This window comes from Cercospora beticola, chromosome 9 (genome assembly GCF_033473495.1).
Source record: "Cercospora beticola chromosome 9, complete sequence".
Taxonomy (NCBI): domain Eukaryota; kingdom Fungi; phylum Ascomycota; class Dothideomycetes; order Mycosphaerellales; family Mycosphaerellaceae; genus Cercospora; species Cercospora beticola.
In genome coordinates, this window is record NC_088943.1 from 2056625 (window position 1) to 2073828 (window position 17204).

A 17204-nucleotide genomic window follows, 5' to 3' on the forward strand; every position below is an offset into this window, starting at 1 on the left:
TGTTTTGAACAAGACCAGCCGTTGCTGCCTCAGGCTGCAGCGTCGATCGGCGACCTCCGCGTGTCAGATTGCTCAAAGATACGCCTGCAGAACGCAGACTTCACCTCTTCGCTCCACTCACTACATCTGCTTTGTAGCCTGTGAACACAACGCACCTCCTCACCCATGTTGCTCAAGCCGCAGAGACTGCAGCGTAAGTCCGGCTGGCTCGACCAAGGCTGAAGACCCCGACCCCTACGCCACCCGGACGCAGGAACTGGCCAAGATTGAGACCCATCCTCGCATAAACCATGGCCGCCGAAACACAGCTGGAAGCGTATGATGCCTATATTGAGGAGATGCGAAAGACCGAGTACCCAATGTTGAAGGACGATGCTCTCTATCTGGATCATGCTGGTACAACGCTGTACAGCAAGACTTATCTTGACCGCTTTCATGCTGATATGCTGGCAAATCTGTACGGCAACCCACATTCGGCATCTCCTGCCAGCCAGAGATCGACTTTAGAGATTGAGAATGTCAGGCACGAGGTTTTGCGGTGGTTCGACGCCGATCCTGACGTTTTCGATTTGGTATTTACTGCGAATACCACAGCTGCTATCAAGCTGGTCGCGGAAGCTTTTCGCGAGTCAGAAGGTGGATTCTCGTATGCGTACCATGTCGATTCTCACACAAGCCTCGTTGGCGTGAGAGAACTTGCGAGCGAGCATCGTTGCTTCATATCGGATGAAGAAGTGGAGGCATGGATCGGCAGGGCCGCGAGTTCTCCTAGCACTCGGTTATTCGCTTATCCTGCGCAATCGAACATGAATGGCCGCAAGCTACCTCGAGATTGGACGCGCGAATGTAGGGATCATCAGATCTACTCCCTCCTTGACGCTGCTGCATGCGCTGCTACATCTCCCCTCAGTTTCGCCGATGCAGAGTATGCAGCAGACTTCACTGCTCTGAGCTTCGCAAAGATGTTTGGATTCCCAGACATGGGAGCGCTGATTGTCAAGAAAGATTGCTCCCATCTGTTCCAACAGCGAAAGTACTTCGGTGGCGGAACTGTCGACATGGTCGTGTGTCTCAAGGAACAGTGGCATGCTTCCAAGAAAGGCACATTACATGAGCAGTTGGAAGATGGGACGCTACCTGTGCACAACATCTTGGCGTTGAAATCGGCTATGCAGACACATCGACAGCTCTATCAATCCCTGGATCGCATTGTCGAACACACTACAGCCTTGTCAAAGTGCCTACACGATGGACTGGTCGCTCTCCGCCACGCAAACGGTCGTGATGTATGCCAAATCTACAAACATACAAGATCGAGATACGGAGACGCGGAAACGCAAGGACCAACCATTGCATTCAACATGAAAGATGGGAGAGGCAATTGGGTGAGCAATACTGAGGTGGAAAAGCTGGCAGCGATCAAGAACATCCACCTTCGAACCGGCGGCTTGTGCAACCCAGGTGGGGTGGCAACAGGGCTCAACTTGGAGCCTTGGGAGATGCACGAGAACTTCTCGGCAGGCTTTCGCTGTGGAAGTGACAACGATGTGATGAATGGCAAGCCTACTGGAATGATTCGCATCAGTCTTGGCGCCATGAGTACCAGAAGAGATGTCGTAAGGTTCCTTGAGTTCGTGGACGAGTTCTTTGTTGATCGAACTCTTCCCGCTGTCTCTCTGCCACCCTCACCAATGCCTCTGAATGGGACGCCAGATTGGCGCTTCTATGTCGAAAGTCTCACAGTATACCCGATCAAATCTTGCAGTGGCTGGCAAGTCTCGCACGACACGTCGTGGGAAGTTCGCCGCGAAGGTCTTGCATGGGACCGAGAGTGGTGCATAGTCAATCAGAGCACTGGTGCTGCTCTCAGTCAAAAGGCCCATCCCGCGATGGCTCTCATTCGGCCGGAGCTCGATCTCAAGAATGGCGTGCTGCGAATCAGACAAGCGAGCACCGCGGAGGCGATCACCGTACCATTGTCAAAAGACCCGAGACCATTCGAGGCCAGTCAGAAAGTTGGCAACGCATCCGTTTGCGGCGACAAAGTCCAAGCACGAGTCTACACTTCAGCTGCCATATCTGACTTCTTCACAAAATGTCTCGGCGTACCTTGCACTCTGGCGCGGTTCCCAGCTGCGACGCTGACTTCGCCTTCCGTCCGGCATAGCAAAGCACATCTGCAAGTCTCTCAGCCCAGTACTCAGCAGCCTCGGCCTATCCTCCTTAGCAACGAATCACCCATTCTGACCACCTCCCGCTCATCCCTCAATCGTCTGAACGAGATAATCAAGGCAAAAGGCGGCAAAGCTGCGCACCCTTCCGTCTTTCGAGCCAACATTGTTCTGGCAGAATCACCTTTACTGCCGCCTGGCCAGGAACAGCCTTATGCTGAAGATTACTGGACGGGTATGAAGGTAGCCCATACAGATTCAAATGTAGAATTCGAGTTCCTTGGTGGTTGTAGAAGATGCCAAATGGTCTGTATCGATCAAACTAGTGGGGAGAAAAACCAGGAGCCGTTTGTCACGTTGGCGAAAACGAGGAGAGTTGATGGGAGAGTGTTGTTTGGTGTGCATACATCATTATTGACGGGTGCGGATGGGGTCGCTGCCGGACAAGCGACGATTCGAGTGGGAGATGCGGTGGCGGCGTGGTGAGATTTCTACTGATGCACTGTAACGAAGAAGACAAATAAGAGCTAGGTCGACGAGCAGAACCACTTGGATAGAATCACTCTCGAACCTCAATGAAACGCAAATTGAAATGAATGGCAAGAGTTTGTAAAATGTATTGTGAAGTAGATTCAATTTTTCCTCAATCAACGACATCTCCTTCAATCAAGAACCCGACAAAAGCTCTAATATACCCGCCTCCCCATAATCGTCATCGCCCTTCCACCTCTGTCCTCATCGCCTTGCCACCAAACCTCAAACCCGCTCTTCTCATACGACCTCACCAGTTTCCTCTCCGTCTCCAGGTAATCCTGATCCGTAGCTCCACTCCCCTTAACCTCCTCCATTGTCGTCCGAAAAGCCGCAGGAGACAAAATCACCGTTCCTCCAGGAAACAAAACACTCGGAGACCTGAGCGTCGTGATCCAGGAAAGAATGTTTTGTAGAACTCCTTGAGCGAGTCCTGTGCCCCGGAAGGGTTGATGGAGGAAGAATTCGGGAATGTAGAGGAGTTGATTGTTGGAGGGGCCAGTGAGGGAGATGCGGGGGAGAAGGTCGTCGACATGGTCGGAGAATTCTGGGCGGACTTCTCCAGCTTTGGTGTAGATGTTTTGGAGGGTAAGCTGGAGTTCGTCGAGGCCTGAGTGGGAGGATTCGGAGGCGGTGTGGTGGTCGAGCGGACGGATGTTTGGACCTGGGAGGAGGAGTTCGGTCTTCCAAGGGGAGGTCTCTGGGGTTATATCGATGACAGTCGCAGTGAGGTAGCCGGATCGTGGCTGTTCGTCGGAATTTGACTTGGTGCGTCGGGATTGAGAGCCGGGATTCTTCTGAGGCGTGATGAATACGTCGATGATGTACTCGACGCAACTTGCGTGCCTCTGGTGAGGAGAAGTTCTGACATTGAGGGTGAGGTCATACGTGTTGGAGGATTTGTCGTAGATAGTGTCCAACTTGGTATGAATTTGAGAAGACCGTGCAGCGGGCAGAGGCTGAGCGGTCTGCAGTGGGGCAGAGCGAGTGTCCAGGAATCTAGCTTTCGTAGGCTGCGGTGCTTTTCTCTTGCGTGTATTGAACACGATTTTGGAACCGGAGCCGCCCGCACCGCTAGTCTTGCTAGTGTCTTTGTTCTGGTCAAGATCCATCGCGTCTTTCTCACTACGGCTGTCCTCAGTCATATCCATGCCGGAGCTCGAGATTCGCTTGCGCTTGACAACAACAATCGTGCCGTCGTCATAATTCTCATCCTTTCCGTCTTTGTCCGCAGGGCTGTATCGTCTGCGCTGTCTCTTACGCGGAGGAATGACAATGTCGGAAGAATCCGACTCGCTATCATGGTTAGCCTCCTCGTTGAAAGCTGCATCGACCATCGTCCTGCCGTCGGTCTCATCATCGTGATCATTGCCTCCAGCATCGACCTCCATTGCTTCGCCGGCCCCTTCATGTTGATCGACAGCTAGTGCAGAGGCCAAAGATGGTGCAGCTCCGTCATCCCTTCGACCGTTGGACGCCCGAGTGCTTCTTCTCCTCCCGGAAACCGCACTCTCTTCCGCGGCTCGATCCCTCTCGCGCCTTTCCCTCCAGGCCGCCTCGGCGTCTGTTTCGTACCGGAAGTTTCTCCACATCTTGCGGTGTCTCTCGTAGATAGTCGCCGACCTGCAGCTTTTTGATATTTCTCCGAGATTGATAGAGGGGGCTTGCTTTTGAATCCTCGATACCAGTCGAGGTTGATTGCTTTCCCAAGAGCTGTTGCTTGTCGAAGCAGGAGATTTCCGAAGAAAGGAGAAGAGTTCTTCATGCATCGAGCGGCAGAGTTTTGATCTTGCACGAAAGAGTAGAGCATTGTGAATGGTGACAAAGAGGTTATGCCGAGTCGCGAGTGACTATGCTGAAGATGAATGGCATTGTGAATGTCCTCCACGTTTCTTTGTCTCAATAGAAGCAATGCCATCTTGTCGTGGGTGCTAGACGTCCGATAACACGCCGCTGCATGAAACTAGCGAAAGATTGGGCCTCTGAACTGGACACAGAATCTCCATTGCTGATATCCGTATCGCTCTCTGGGCCGCCACGATTCCGCTGCGATGTTCTGAGCCTTCTTCGGGCCTTCTTCCTCGTCGTTGGAGTCACTTGATGCAGATGGACTGTCAATGCCAAGAATCTCTCCGTCGTTGGAGAAGAGTGGCTTGTCAGACGAGCCGTCTGAGCTTAGATGGTTCGTACCGCGGCAGAGTGAAGTATAGTGCTGTGATCAATTGTGTATAATGGCATCGTATCGTGTGTATAGAAAAGCATCTTACAAAGACCCGTGAAAATGAGGGACCCTGGGTTTCGAAAAGCAAGGGAGAGAAAAGAGTAGTGGGAGTGAGCAGACTGGGCTGAAGAAACGGACATGCAATTAGTGACCATCAATGTCAGGGCAACTGAGACAGGAGTAAAGACAATGCCGCCTCCCTTGACTTAGCCTCTCCGATGCAGTTGGGGAAAGCAATCCAGTCGCCGGCTGGTGCTTCGTGATCTGATGGGCTTGAAATCCAAAAGGAAGCTGTGCGTCGACTTGCACGTTCGATGACAATATTTTGTCCAAAGAGATCGTTCACTACTCGCCTCGAGCAGTATTTTGATAGTTGTTGACAGCCGGGAGTCTGTTTCAATGGTCATATCTGAAGTCATTGCCTACGAGAATTGTCTCAACATGGGCAATATCGAAGTGTTCCTGAGAAGATGCGGCATTGCACGGACTATGATTGCACGGTTCGAGACGCGCTGAATCTGTCTTGCGCTGTATTCGGGCTCGAAATCAAGCCAATAGCCCCCCCTTGATGCGATGCTTGATCGCTCATTCATTGCTCGCGAGCCTGTTTGTGGGCGAGCAGTGCTGCAGCCTAGCCAACTCCGCATTGCGGAGTTGTTAGCCGAGATGAGGACGCCTTGCAAGGCTCGTGGCACAAACGCGGACGCGTAGGCTGTGCGACAATGGGCTGCCCAAAGTAGGCGAGGCTCCGGCTCGGCGAAGGAGGAATGATGCGACTTCTATGCCACGCGAGCATCATGGGCATCGTGCTGACATATCGCGACGGAAGATGCAAGCATAAACTGATGCTGGGTAGTAGAAGTGGCTTATCGCGAGATGTGAAAGCGCAGCATAAGGCCATGCACGTCGACGGTAGTCCATCCATGTCCAGGCCATGCTTCGGGGCAGTCTCCGCCGAGGACAAACAAGACGCGTTCTACATTGCTGACCCGGTGACGCACTTTTGATTGTGCAGGACCAGTGGTGCCCGATGGAGCTCCTATGCGAGACGTAAGCTTCCACCGCAAGGAGCAGCGTGCGTTCAACGGTCTCGCGAGTGTTCCTGTTTCGAGCGCGTGGGCGATGACGTTCGTCAAAGAAGATCAGTCGCGCAATCTGCAACCCGACGAGCGAAGGAGCACAGTCGAGTGGCACATCGAGGCACATCGGGCTGCGTCGGAGCTGAGGTATGCGGACTGCTTATCGCCATGAGTTCGTGTCGTGCATGTGCTGCGAACATCCAAGTTGTAGACGCGGGAGCGCATATGTCATATGCAGAGTATATCTGTGTTGCACAAGTTGCAGGTGGCTGTGGTGGCGGTGACGCGTGGAGAGGGTCAATTGCATAATGTTGGTGAGACTCGCCTCACGCGTGGCTGGACGTTGGCCTTGATTCAGGACGAAGCTGAGTTGTTGGTGATTGCGAGGCATCTGGAACAGCGCAAATGTTTGGACACGCCGTTTGCGAACGATGTCATTGCCGTTGACGTGAACCAGGATGGCCAGTCGAGGGCATCGGGATGTCGGTATGTGTTGGACATGCCGCGAAGCTTCTTTCTCACCTGCGCGCTGAGTCGCTGCCGCGACACGAACCCACCAGGCACCAAACTAGGATGGATGGTGCACGTCTTCACTCTATCGCATCGCGGTGAGAAGGAGCAGCTGACGCGACACGTGTTGCTTGATGGGCGTATCGGGACACGGCGTGCCCGTCAGGAGACTCTCAGCTTGTTCCGGGCCGGGCGAGGGACGACATCGCGATCCCGTCGCTGCGAGTGGCCTCAACGGGACGCTGAAGAGCTCCCTCCGCGGGTGGAGATGTGAGTGGAGCAGCGTCTGGGCCCCATGTGTTTGGTCACGATTGCATGAAGGTGATGTGTGAAGCAGAGCAGCGTGCTGTGCAGAAGATTCCAGTCGGTGTTGTCGGCACTTTGTTCGTCAGAGTTTGGCGCTGGCGGAGGGCTTGGCATGGACTGGGATTGTCGTTGCTGTTTGGGACGAACCTGAAAAAAGTGGCCGTTGCGTCAGAACACGGTAACACGCAGTTGAGAGTCGCGCAGGAATGGCCAGCGGCCCTATCGCAAGCGCACCAGCTCCACGTTGTTGGCAAGTATCGACTACTTCTTCAAGTCCAGACACATCTCTCCATCCGCTGCACCTCTTCTTCACTTCACTTGACCCTTCTGTCAGCTGCAGCTAGATCACTAACCGCGTCCCGTCACATCACCTGCTGTCTCGAAGTTTCCGATCACTTCAAAGGCAATCACGAGCGACTGGCACCACCTCCTGCCCATGAACTTGCGACACCAGACTTCCACACCACCTCCAAACACTTTCCACCTCCACCACCTGCTATACGACCGACGGTAGCTTCACCGCCGCCAACTCGCCCGCAATGGCGACCAATTTGACTGTCTCGCTGTAAGTGCCGGACTCAATCCTCCTCCAAGAACCACGTGCTCACGTCTTGCCAGCTTCTTGCCCAACACTATCTCCTTCAACGAACTGCCCGCCAAAGAGCGCCGCCGAAGTCCGCCATTCAAGTTGAGTCAGCGCATCAGCTCCACCAATGACCTCTCCAACTCGACGACGAGCCTCCTCAATGGCCAAACAGCGCCCATGACGCCCACCCTCGAAAAGGCAATCGCCAACGAGCAATTTTTCACACCCGGCTCCATCGATGCCGCCAAGCGACTGTTTGCCAGACCAGGCGACCCACGCTCCCTCCTCCGCAATGATGTACATGCCGAGTGGGGTTCACAAGCCATATTTAACCAGCCGCGATCTCGTGCTGGTCCTCTGCCTTCAGCTTCCATACAGGACTTTGCCTCTGCATATGACAGGTACCGTGAAGAGGAGGACCGGAACAAGAGAACAGCAGCAAAGAAAGTCACGAGAGGTTCACCTTCCCAACTCCAGGCCAGTCGCTCGGGCAGCTCAGAAAGAGGTTTTGAGGGCAGACCATTCACTGTGCAGCCGGCCGTCCATGGCAACGGCGGTCTGGTGAACGCAGTTCGAGAGGTGTCCGACATCGATCCTGCCAACGATCAGCCAGTCGATACCACGTGGATTGGCACCCTCGGTATGCCCACTGACGCTCTGCCGGAGAGCACCAAGGAAGAGATTCATGACCGACTGATCAACGACTATCATTCCGTGGTCGTTTACTGCAGTGACAAGGACATCGACGGTCACTATGCTCACTACTGCAAGACCATCCTGTGGCCCATCTTCCACTACCAGGTCCCAGATCATCCCAAGAGCAAGGCCTATGCCGATCACAGCTGGGAGTTCTACCGAAATGTGAACAGGGCTTTCGCCGATCAGGTGATAGCCAGCTACAAGCGCGGCGATACGATCTGGGTGCACGACTACCACCTGCTTTTGGTCCCTGGCATGGTGAGGGAGAAGCTGCCTGATGCTAAGATTGGTTTCTTCCTCCACACCGCATTCCCGTCCTCCGAAGTCTTCCGATGCCTGTCGACGAGAAAAGAGCTGCTCAACGGTATGCTTGGCGCCAATCTCATCGGTTTCCAGACCGAAGAATATGCCTCCCACTTCCTTCAGACATGCAGCCGGTTGTTGGCTGTTGAGACCACTGCCGAGGGTGTACAAATTGACGAACACTTTGTCAATGTGACGTGCGTCCCCGTCGGCATCAACCCACCACTCTTCGAAGAGACTCTCGCCAATGACGAGGTTCAAGAGTGGGTGGCAACCATCAAGAAGAAGTACGAGGGCAAGAAGCTCATTGTTGCACGGGACCGCCTCGACCACGTGCACGGAGTCCGTCAGAAACTGCTGGCGTACGAGCTGTTCCTCAACAGATATCCAGAATGGCGCGAGGATGTTGTCATGGTACAGGTGGCAACATCGACCAGTGAGCAATCGGAACTGTTAGCTACAGTCTCTGATATCCACACCCGCATCGACTCCGTGCACAGCACTCTGGCGCATCAGCCGCTGGTGTTCCTCAAGCAAGACATTGCATTTGCCCAGTACATTGCTCTGCTGACAGTGGCTGACGGACTAATGGTATCCGCTCTTCGAGACGGCATGAACTTGACCCCGCACGAGTTCATCTACTGCCAGGATGGTCGAGGAGGCGAGAAGAAATATGGACCACTCATTCTGAGCGAGTTCACCGGCAGTGCAGCAGCTCTTGGGAAAGAATTCATCTCCATCAATCCTTGGGACTTCTCGGGCATGGCCGATGCGATCAAGCAAGGTCTGGAGATGAGTGACGAAGAGAAGAAGCGTCGATGGGAGGTTTTGCACGACATTGTCCTCAAGAAGACTGGTGCCAACTGGATGCGGGAATTATCGAGACAGCTCGACACCGTGTACGAGGAGCATCACCAGCGAGCTTCTGCATCAGTGCCACGTCTCAACGTCTCTGCTCTGGCCGACAAATACAAGGACTCAGAGCACCGCCTCTTCATTATCGACTACGAAGGCACCCTTGCCCCGCATCGCACGACCTCTGGGGTTCCATTAGGCTCTCCACAGCGCGTCCTTGACACTTTGAACGATGTCATGACCGACCCCAAGAACGTAGTGTACGTCATGTCTGGTCGCAAGCCAGACGAGCTGGAGAATCACTTCCGCACACTTCCCAAGGTCGGACTGATTGCCGAGAATGGTTGCTTCGTTCGAGAGTTCGGAGTTGAAAACAATGAATGGACTTCGTTCGTCGACCTTAAGGAAGTCGCAACGTGGAAGTCTCAGGTCCGAGGCATCCTCGGCTACTACTCGGATCGCCTCGAAGATAGCTACATCGAAGAGCGACATTGCAGCATGCTGTTCCGATACGAGAAGTCTGGCGACCAGGAAGCTGCGGTACGCTTTGCTGGTGAATGCGCAGACCAGATCAACGGCGCTTGCAAGAGTATGCGTATTCGCGCCGTGCCCATCAAAGGTGCCGTTCTTATCGAGCAGGAAGACTTCAGCAAAGGCACTGCTGCGACCCACATCTTTGACGCGCTTTGCAAGGATAGCAAAGGCTTGTCGGCGCCTGACTTCATGGTCATCGCTGGAGACGATCGTGAAGACGAGATTATTTTCAAATGGGCAAATGAGCTCGGAAAGGATGGCAAGGTCAAGGATGTGTTCACCGTCACCGTCGGCAAGCGCAATACTGTGGCGCAGGCGACTCTTACTCAAGGCTCGACGGGTCTTCTCACCGTCCTGCAGCGTCTCGCTCAGATCTCAATTGACTCGCTGCCTCCGGACTACTTCGCCATACCGAGACACAAGACGTTTCCTTCATGAGCGCAGTCCGCCTCATGGACGAATCGATCGTCGCTCCGAGGGTGCTACTGGCTGGCCGCGTCGCCCTTCTTCAGAGAGATGTCTCGAGCACGTGATCTGCTTGATTGCCCTTTTCCACACACAGAAATGCGAGATGATAGCGAAGATACCCCAGAAATTCACTTTGAGCAGGTTTGATGATATTTGACCTTTTCTCCAGTCGTTGCACTTGCACCATAGACGGATTGATCAGTACGCACGGGAGTAGAAAGCGGAATTATGTAGAAGTACGCAGCAATGCATGAATGCCATGACATGCTACAGAGTCCTCAGTGCGAGTGAATGTTTAACATTACGTCTGCTTGAATCCGCCTTCCCTGTCTTGCCTCCTGCGAATGCTTCCTCTAGTAAGGAATACCGTTCGTCAACAACTGGAAATAATCATACACAGCCGTCGAATTACTCCTCTCACTCCAATGCACCAATTTCCTCACAAACTCTGCCGCCTCCCTCTCACTCTTCTCCAACACAAATCTCTCTTTGAAATGCTGCAGCGTCTGGGGCTTGAAGCACGGCAATCCCGAATCCAGCATGGTCAGAACGATATGACTCAGTTGTTCCACATACTGTCGTGCAGCGAGGAAAACTTTGACGCAAAGTTCCTCGAAGTGCTTATAAGATTGCGAATGCAATCCACCCATAACAGCAACCATTTCAGGCGTAAGTTTGAATGGAGCACGTTCGAATTTCACGCCTCCGGGTGCGATATCGAAGCAGAAGCCAAAATCGATGTGTAAAATGTGTCCAGCGTCATCGACCATGATGTTTCCGTTATGGCGATCTTTGAATTGGAGGAGGTAGGATATGATACTGTAAGCAGCCATGGATTTGATGAAGTTCGAACGCGCGACTTGAAATTTGATGCTGTCTTCGCTGCCGTATTTGGAGACGAAGTATTCGTACAAGCCGTTGACGGCTTCGCGGCCCAGCATGTCGCGGGAAATACTGTTGGGGAGGACATCAATGACGCCGCAGCCTGGAGCGGTGGCTGTAACGCGGTAGGGGAAGACGTAGACATCCAGGCCCACGGAGTTAAAGATTCCGCGGAAGGCGGCGATGAGTTGGAGGGCGAGGACGTCTTGGCGGCAGTCGTCGCCGACTTTGAAGATGGCGGATTGCCAGACTTCGTACGTGCGTTTTTTGGCGACTTCTTGGGAGGATGCGGAGTTCTCGGGCTCGGCTTCTTCCTTGCGGATGCGAAACGTGGCCATGAAGGGCGCTTTGGCGTGAGATTGAAGAGGTTTGCCCGATTTGCGGTCGATACCAATCACCACACCATCAGGATTGGATGGAAGGTAGACACCTACGTCGACATCGATCTTGCGCAGTTCTTCCTCAATCTTGGCCTTCTTTTCTGGCTTCGGACGCTTGATGAGCGGCTTCAGCGTGCCGGAGATGCCAGTGACCTTGGCAAAGAAGTCGAACTCGCGTTCATAAAAGTCCTTGTCTTCGGGAATGAAGCTGGCAATTAACGAGTCCATGACACGATCGAAGACGGGCTTCGCTGGATCAGGGACCTCGGAGTCTTCATCTTTGTAGGCATTCGCTTTCAAGTTCCAGATGATCTGATGGGCGAACAGTCCAGAGAAGACTCCTGTTTCAACGATGTACCTCTCGACATAGCCGAGAGCATCGTATCGAAGTGTTTGCACAATTTGCGGCACGTAGAAGAAGGTCACATCGACAGAGTGGCTTTCCAACGCACGCACAGCATATTGTACAACCAAAGGATGGTTCTTGTACGCCGGCATGAAGTATGTGACAGCAGCCATCGGGTTGATAGATGCCCAGTACAGCAGATACTTGAGCTGAGTCTTAACGTCTGCTGGCAACTCCGATCCCAACAAGATGTACAGGGCATCTGGCTCATTAATTGCCTTCTCAGGTTGACGAAGTAAATACTGTCGGATGTTGGTCTTCAAAGCCGCAGAGTGTGGAAAGCGAGCGGCGAGTTGAACAGCAATACGTGGGTCTTCCCGCCAAGCTGTGTCGAGCAATCCAGATAGGGCGCTCTCCTGCGTTTGCAACTCCGAATGTGAAGGCGCGGCTGTGCCTGCAGTATCCTGACCCAGCGGACCGATCCACACTGTCAATCTGCCAACTTCATGCTTGATGAGCTGTAGCAGAAGAGCCTCTTTTTGCTGCAAGGTCGGCAAGGCTTTCGTCGTTTTGGCGCCAATTCCGCTGAGACTGGCGAGTCTGCTGGAGACATCGCCGAGCAGCTTCCGCTCTGCTTTCAGCTGCAGCCTGTTGCTGCCAAACGACCATCGTGGTGGGACGGCGAACCAGGCCAGACCTGCCGAGACCACGGCGTCTTTCAACCTCCATTGAGTGGTCGTGCTAAGATTCGTGCAGTACTCCAAAACATTCAAGCCGAGTAGGATGATGTGGAAATGCACTTCTCGCGCAAGGGGCTGCGTCAGACTCTTTTTTATCTGGAACAAGGTACTGCGCATCAGACGAGAATACACTCGCTCGGTTGGGGCAGACGTCAATCTGGAGGCACTGAAATGGCTTGAAAGGAAGTGGGTGAGAGCCAAGTGAGGTGCGACCAGCTCTTGTGTTATCTTCTCGCGCCTCTTTGTCTGCTCCCAGCTTGATGGAGCGAACTCTTCTTTCAGGTAAAAAGGATCCAAGTGATGCAGAGACGTCGAGAAGAAGCCTTTGCCGAGGCGGATTGAGGTCTCCCAGCCTGCGGCAACCTCGACCAGGACTCTCGACTCCAAGCTTGGGTTCTCTTTGATTACACCGAGCCACAGAGAAATGCCCAATCTGATGGACTGCTTGGTGAAGATTGCGAACGGGATAGCCACAAAGTCTTGAATAAGTGCAACGCGGTCTGATGCGCTTCTGCTGATGACACCAGCTGCATTGCGCAATGTTGTGCCCACTTCTTCGAACCGAACATGTTCGTTTCGGCGCAGGCGCAACGACAGGTTTCGTAGTTCTTGTGCTTCGTCCTTTTCAGCACTATTCACATCAAGCAGAGTTGGCCTTGCTTGGCCCTGGTAATCAACAAGTGCCCATTCGTTGTCGAAGTCAAGTTTGTTGTCGATCTGGCGATACTGCTGACGTGTCGTGTATTGAGCAATGAAGTCGGAAGCGGTATTAATTCCCACAGTCCTTTGGCTATCCAGACTCGTCAAGCGCTGATCACTCGCGGGAATGAGCTCGCCCATTTCGACAGCAAATGATCGGCCAAGTGCGATATGACCGTACGCACCGTCGTCCTCGTAGTCTTCGAGATACGCTTGGAGAATGCCTTTAACATCGAGAGGCGCGACACGAATGGCACGTGTGACCCATGCCTTGCATTTCTGGTAGAACGATGAGAGTGTCGTTTGACGGAACTGAGCATCATCGGAGAGCTGGATAGAGACATTGGTCTTGTCCGAGGTGTACCGGGTTTTGAACGAATACTCATCTGTCTCTGTGTCGAGACATGCTTTCCACATTAGTGTGAGTATCTCCAGCAAGGCAAATAATGAGGACTTCTGGCATAGTGCAGAAGGAATTTGGTTGATAATTCGGTCACAAGCGGCAACAGCAGCCACTTGCACCTTGGCAATGCGGTGGCAGCAGCCTTCGAAGAAAGCGGCGAGCTGAACTGCCACTTGAGGTGCTGCAAAGTCTTGACGCTTGCCACGCAGAGCTTCTTGCAGATAGGTCTCAACGTTGCTGCTGGACACGGCGAGCATGCAATTATTGAGGGGCCCAGTCTTGACGCGACTCTCGAGAAAGTATGGCAGCGCGGCAGTGCAGTCTCCTCCACGGGCACGAAGGGTGGAAACCAGCAGGGCCGCGTTAAGGAAAACGCACTCTTGGTAATTCAGGTTTCGGAGGTCAGTCTCGCATTGCGGCAAGGCAGTCTTCAAAGCATGTCGCTGCGCATCGAGCGCTCCATCGCTCTTTCCTCTTCGCAGGACTGGGTCGAGGTCGATTCCGCTGTCGGGCATGTCCACTCTGGCCTCATCTACCAACGGCAAGCTATAAAGAGCGATCGTTCGTAAATCATTTACGTGATCCTTGACGTGTTGCGAGTTGAGGGTGTAGCCGTGTACGACAACGTTGAACCACGCGTCTCGGCCCAACGCACGCACTTCATCCTCTTCTTCGAAGACAGGTGTCGTCTGCGTGTCGTGCGATACAAGCAATGCGAGTGGATGGAGCAAAGAAGCGATGACCTTTTGGACAGAGGAGGTGTCGACGCTCTTGCCCCCTGAAGACTCGCCAGTGCTAACGAATTGTGCTAGTAGGTGGCGAACATAGACTTCGAAAAATGGCGTATCCCTCTTGACGTGTGTTGAAATGCGACTGCGTGCTTCGAGTACGGCGGAGCTGAGAAGCGCATTGTTTTGGGCAAGAGCTTCGATGTTCACTTTGGAGTAGAAGCGCAATAGACCTTTCAATTCTGTAACACCGCCAGACAGACCAAGCGCTGCGGTCTCGATGATAATGCGGGCGTCGACGACCGCGCTGATCTTGTTGATCTTTTGCAGTAGCATTGAAGAGACCAGAGCGGTGAGCTGTGCCTCGCTGCGAGCCACCGCAATTGCAACCACTGCTTGGACAACCGTGCCATACGCTGTTGTGGTGTCATCTTCGTCACTAAGCACGAGGGAAATCGAGCTCCCCGCGCCGGGATGTGATGTAAACCCGTTCTGGTGTACACTGAAGCTGCTGTCGAAAATGGTAGACTTGTTGTTCGTCTGTCCATCTGCATCTACACTGAGGACATTGCCCAGGCTGTACAGGGTACTGATGACGATGTCCTGTGAGAGTGGCTTCAAGACACGTGCGAGACACTCACAAGCAACGGCCGAAGTCGTCGGGGTCATCCTTCCATTGACAATCAGTCGGGGTAGGGATCGTGTCAATGTCGTTGCCACGGTTTCAGAAAGAGTGGCAAGTACCGCCATCGACTTGAGTACTGTCTTCGCCAGGTCTTCGTCCATCATCTGATCTGGATCGGCAGTGATTGCATTAAGCCAATCGAGAAGGACATCGTCGTTTGGCGTATTTCCATTCAGTATGCAGCAGCAGAGGAAACTGCGCAAGGCGCTCGCTTTGACTTCACGTGCTTGCTTCTGCTGCCAAATGGAGCCAAGTTTGAGGTAGTCCGCCTCGTCGTCCAAAGATCTAATCTCGCTCGTGACGAGGTCCGTGAGACTGCTTACAAGTCCACTCGCTGAATGCATCTGACTTTGGTACCAGCGTGGGCCCTGACGCAGGAGAGTGTCCAGTAGCTCGGTCGAGGTGAGCGGCTCGATGACTGGTAGCAGTTCCAGTGTGCTTTCCTCAACAACGCGCATGAAGGCTTGTTGAACCAGCATTGCACCGAGAGGTCGGCCTTGCGTCGCATACTGATTGTCCCAGCGCTTCCATTGAAGTGCGGCTCGGTTCTTCGTCGATGCATTCCGGATCGCTGAGAGAGCGCCTTCCAAAGAGACCATGAATTTCTCAGACAGAACCTTTCTCAGTTGAGGGAGCAGATTGATTCGCTGCTCTGGAGACCATACTTTCACGTAGTCTGCGATACCATTGAAGAATCCAAGCAATGCCACGCTGATCCTCACCACCCGAAGAGTGTCATCGGTGATTTCGTACTCGGTCTCTCCTTCTGGCAGCGGCTTGAGCCAGGCAGTGTCCTCGGCAGCTTTTGTTACCTCTTCGATCGCACCTTCAACGATACTCCAGGTCTCGGTACGCAGTGAAGGATGATTGAGCCCCAGCGCCAGTACAGCCGTGGTCAAGTCGTAGGACAGTGTCTCCCAGGGGGGCAGGCGCTGGTGTAGAGAGGTCGGACCAAAAGCCTGTCGATGCGCTTCTGCCACGTACGGGGACAGTTGACGCAGCAGAGCCTCCGCATCCTTTGTTGTCTGAACCAGCGGCGCTGCCTTGCACAGTGCTACTAACACCTCCAACTCCTTTACCCGAATGGGAATTGAGGAGACTTGATGTGCTTTGCCAGCGGTGCTCCCCCCGTTCTGATATCCCTCGTTGCCTGCGTTGCTCAGTGCGCACAGCCGTTGCAAGTCTTGCCCGTCATCTTGTGTCCCGGCGGCCTCGGCGGAGAGCTTCGCGAGTCGTTCGAGCGCATCGCGGCGGAAGTTCCTGGATGTGCTGTGTGCCTCCTTTAGCATGGACCTTCGCGTGGATGCTCAGAGCAAGACCTACACCTTCATAGTCACAACCTGTTGTCGCTGACGACTGCAGCAGCTCGAGTGCGCCAGGAAGCAGGCTGCTGCTGCATTCGTGGTCGAGCTCGAAACACGAGAACGTGTCGCTGATGCACGTTGACGTCGGGAGCTAAGACGCCACAGTGGCTGATGGCACTGCCACAAAGCACGACTCAGGCACAGGTTGCTTCCTCAACCTTATCTCGATGACCAGCCGCTTCTTGCCTCCGACATGCCGACCACGCTATACCCAAGTGGGCCTGTGGGGCCAACTATGACAGCTTTGACAGTCTTTGGACCAATCACAACCCCTACCTCAAAATGTCTCTGGCGAAGCGAGAATGGCCTTCCTCGGATTTTGATTGGTCTAAACATCACACAGTCTCCACAGTTGCAGGGGATGAGGCCCACTTTGCCGTTTACGGCAAAGCTTCCGCGTAAGCGGAAGCTAAAGTGCCATTCTCGCGGTACAGAGAGTCTGAGAGCTGAGATAACCTCAACCTTCACCTTCACCTTCACGCGTTCGCGTTCGCACAAAACTTGTCACCAACTAACGCTACAGACCGCCCTATCCTACGCGACGTTTGGTCAGTTCTGAACGGTCGTTGCTCCACGGACATCGAGGCCCGGAAAGTGCACTGCCGCGAGTATTCTGAGGCCCCTCATGGTTGCCTGTTGGTTCAGCGGAGCAGTCACACCGGAGCACCACCCGCGTCGACCTGGAGTTCAGTATACATGGTCTGATCGAGCGTC

At 53.7% G+C, this 17204-nt stretch overlaps 4 protein-coding genes across 4 annotated transcripts; 2 read left to right on the forward strand and 2 right to left on the reverse strand.

The window, feature by feature from the left end:
- Positions 1–290: 290 nt before the first annotated feature.
- RHO25_013007 (uncharacterized protein) lies at positions 291–2657 on the forward strand (the record flags this gene model as incomplete). Its single annotated transcript, XM_023604279.2, has 1 exon — positions 291–2657. One exon carries the CDS (start codon positions 291–293, stop codon positions 2655–2657), a length of 2367 nt encoding a protein of 788 aa, XP_023450353.1.
- Positions 2658–2857: 200 nt separating this feature from the next.
- On the reverse strand, positions 2858–4294 carry RHO25_013008 (uncharacterized protein; the record flags this gene model as incomplete). Its single annotated transcript, XM_023604280.2, has 1 exon — positions 2858–4294. One exon carries the CDS (start codon positions 4292–4294, stop codon positions 2858–2860), a length of 1437 nt encoding a protein of 478 aa, XP_023450354.2.
- A 3063-nt stretch (positions 4295–7357) lies between these two features.
- On the forward strand, positions 7358–10233 carry RHO25_013009 (uncharacterized protein; the record flags this gene model as incomplete). Its single annotated transcript, XM_023604281.2, has 2 exons — positions 7358–7383; positions 7437–10233. 2 exons carry the CDS (start codon positions 7358–7360, stop codon positions 10231–10233), a joined length of 2823 nt encoding a protein of 940 aa, XP_023450346.1.
- A 383-nt stretch (positions 10234–10616) lies between these two features.
- Positions 10617–16457, reverse strand: RHO25_013010 (uncharacterized protein; the record flags this gene model as incomplete). The annotated part of the gene is made up of 2 exons (XM_023604282.2): positions 10617–16395; positions 16450–16457. The coding sequence occupies 2 exons, from the start codon at positions 16455–16457 to the stop codon at positions 10617–10619; spliced, it is 5787 nt and encodes a 1928-aa protein (XP_023450347.1).
- Positions 16458–17204: the final 747 nt, after the last annotated feature.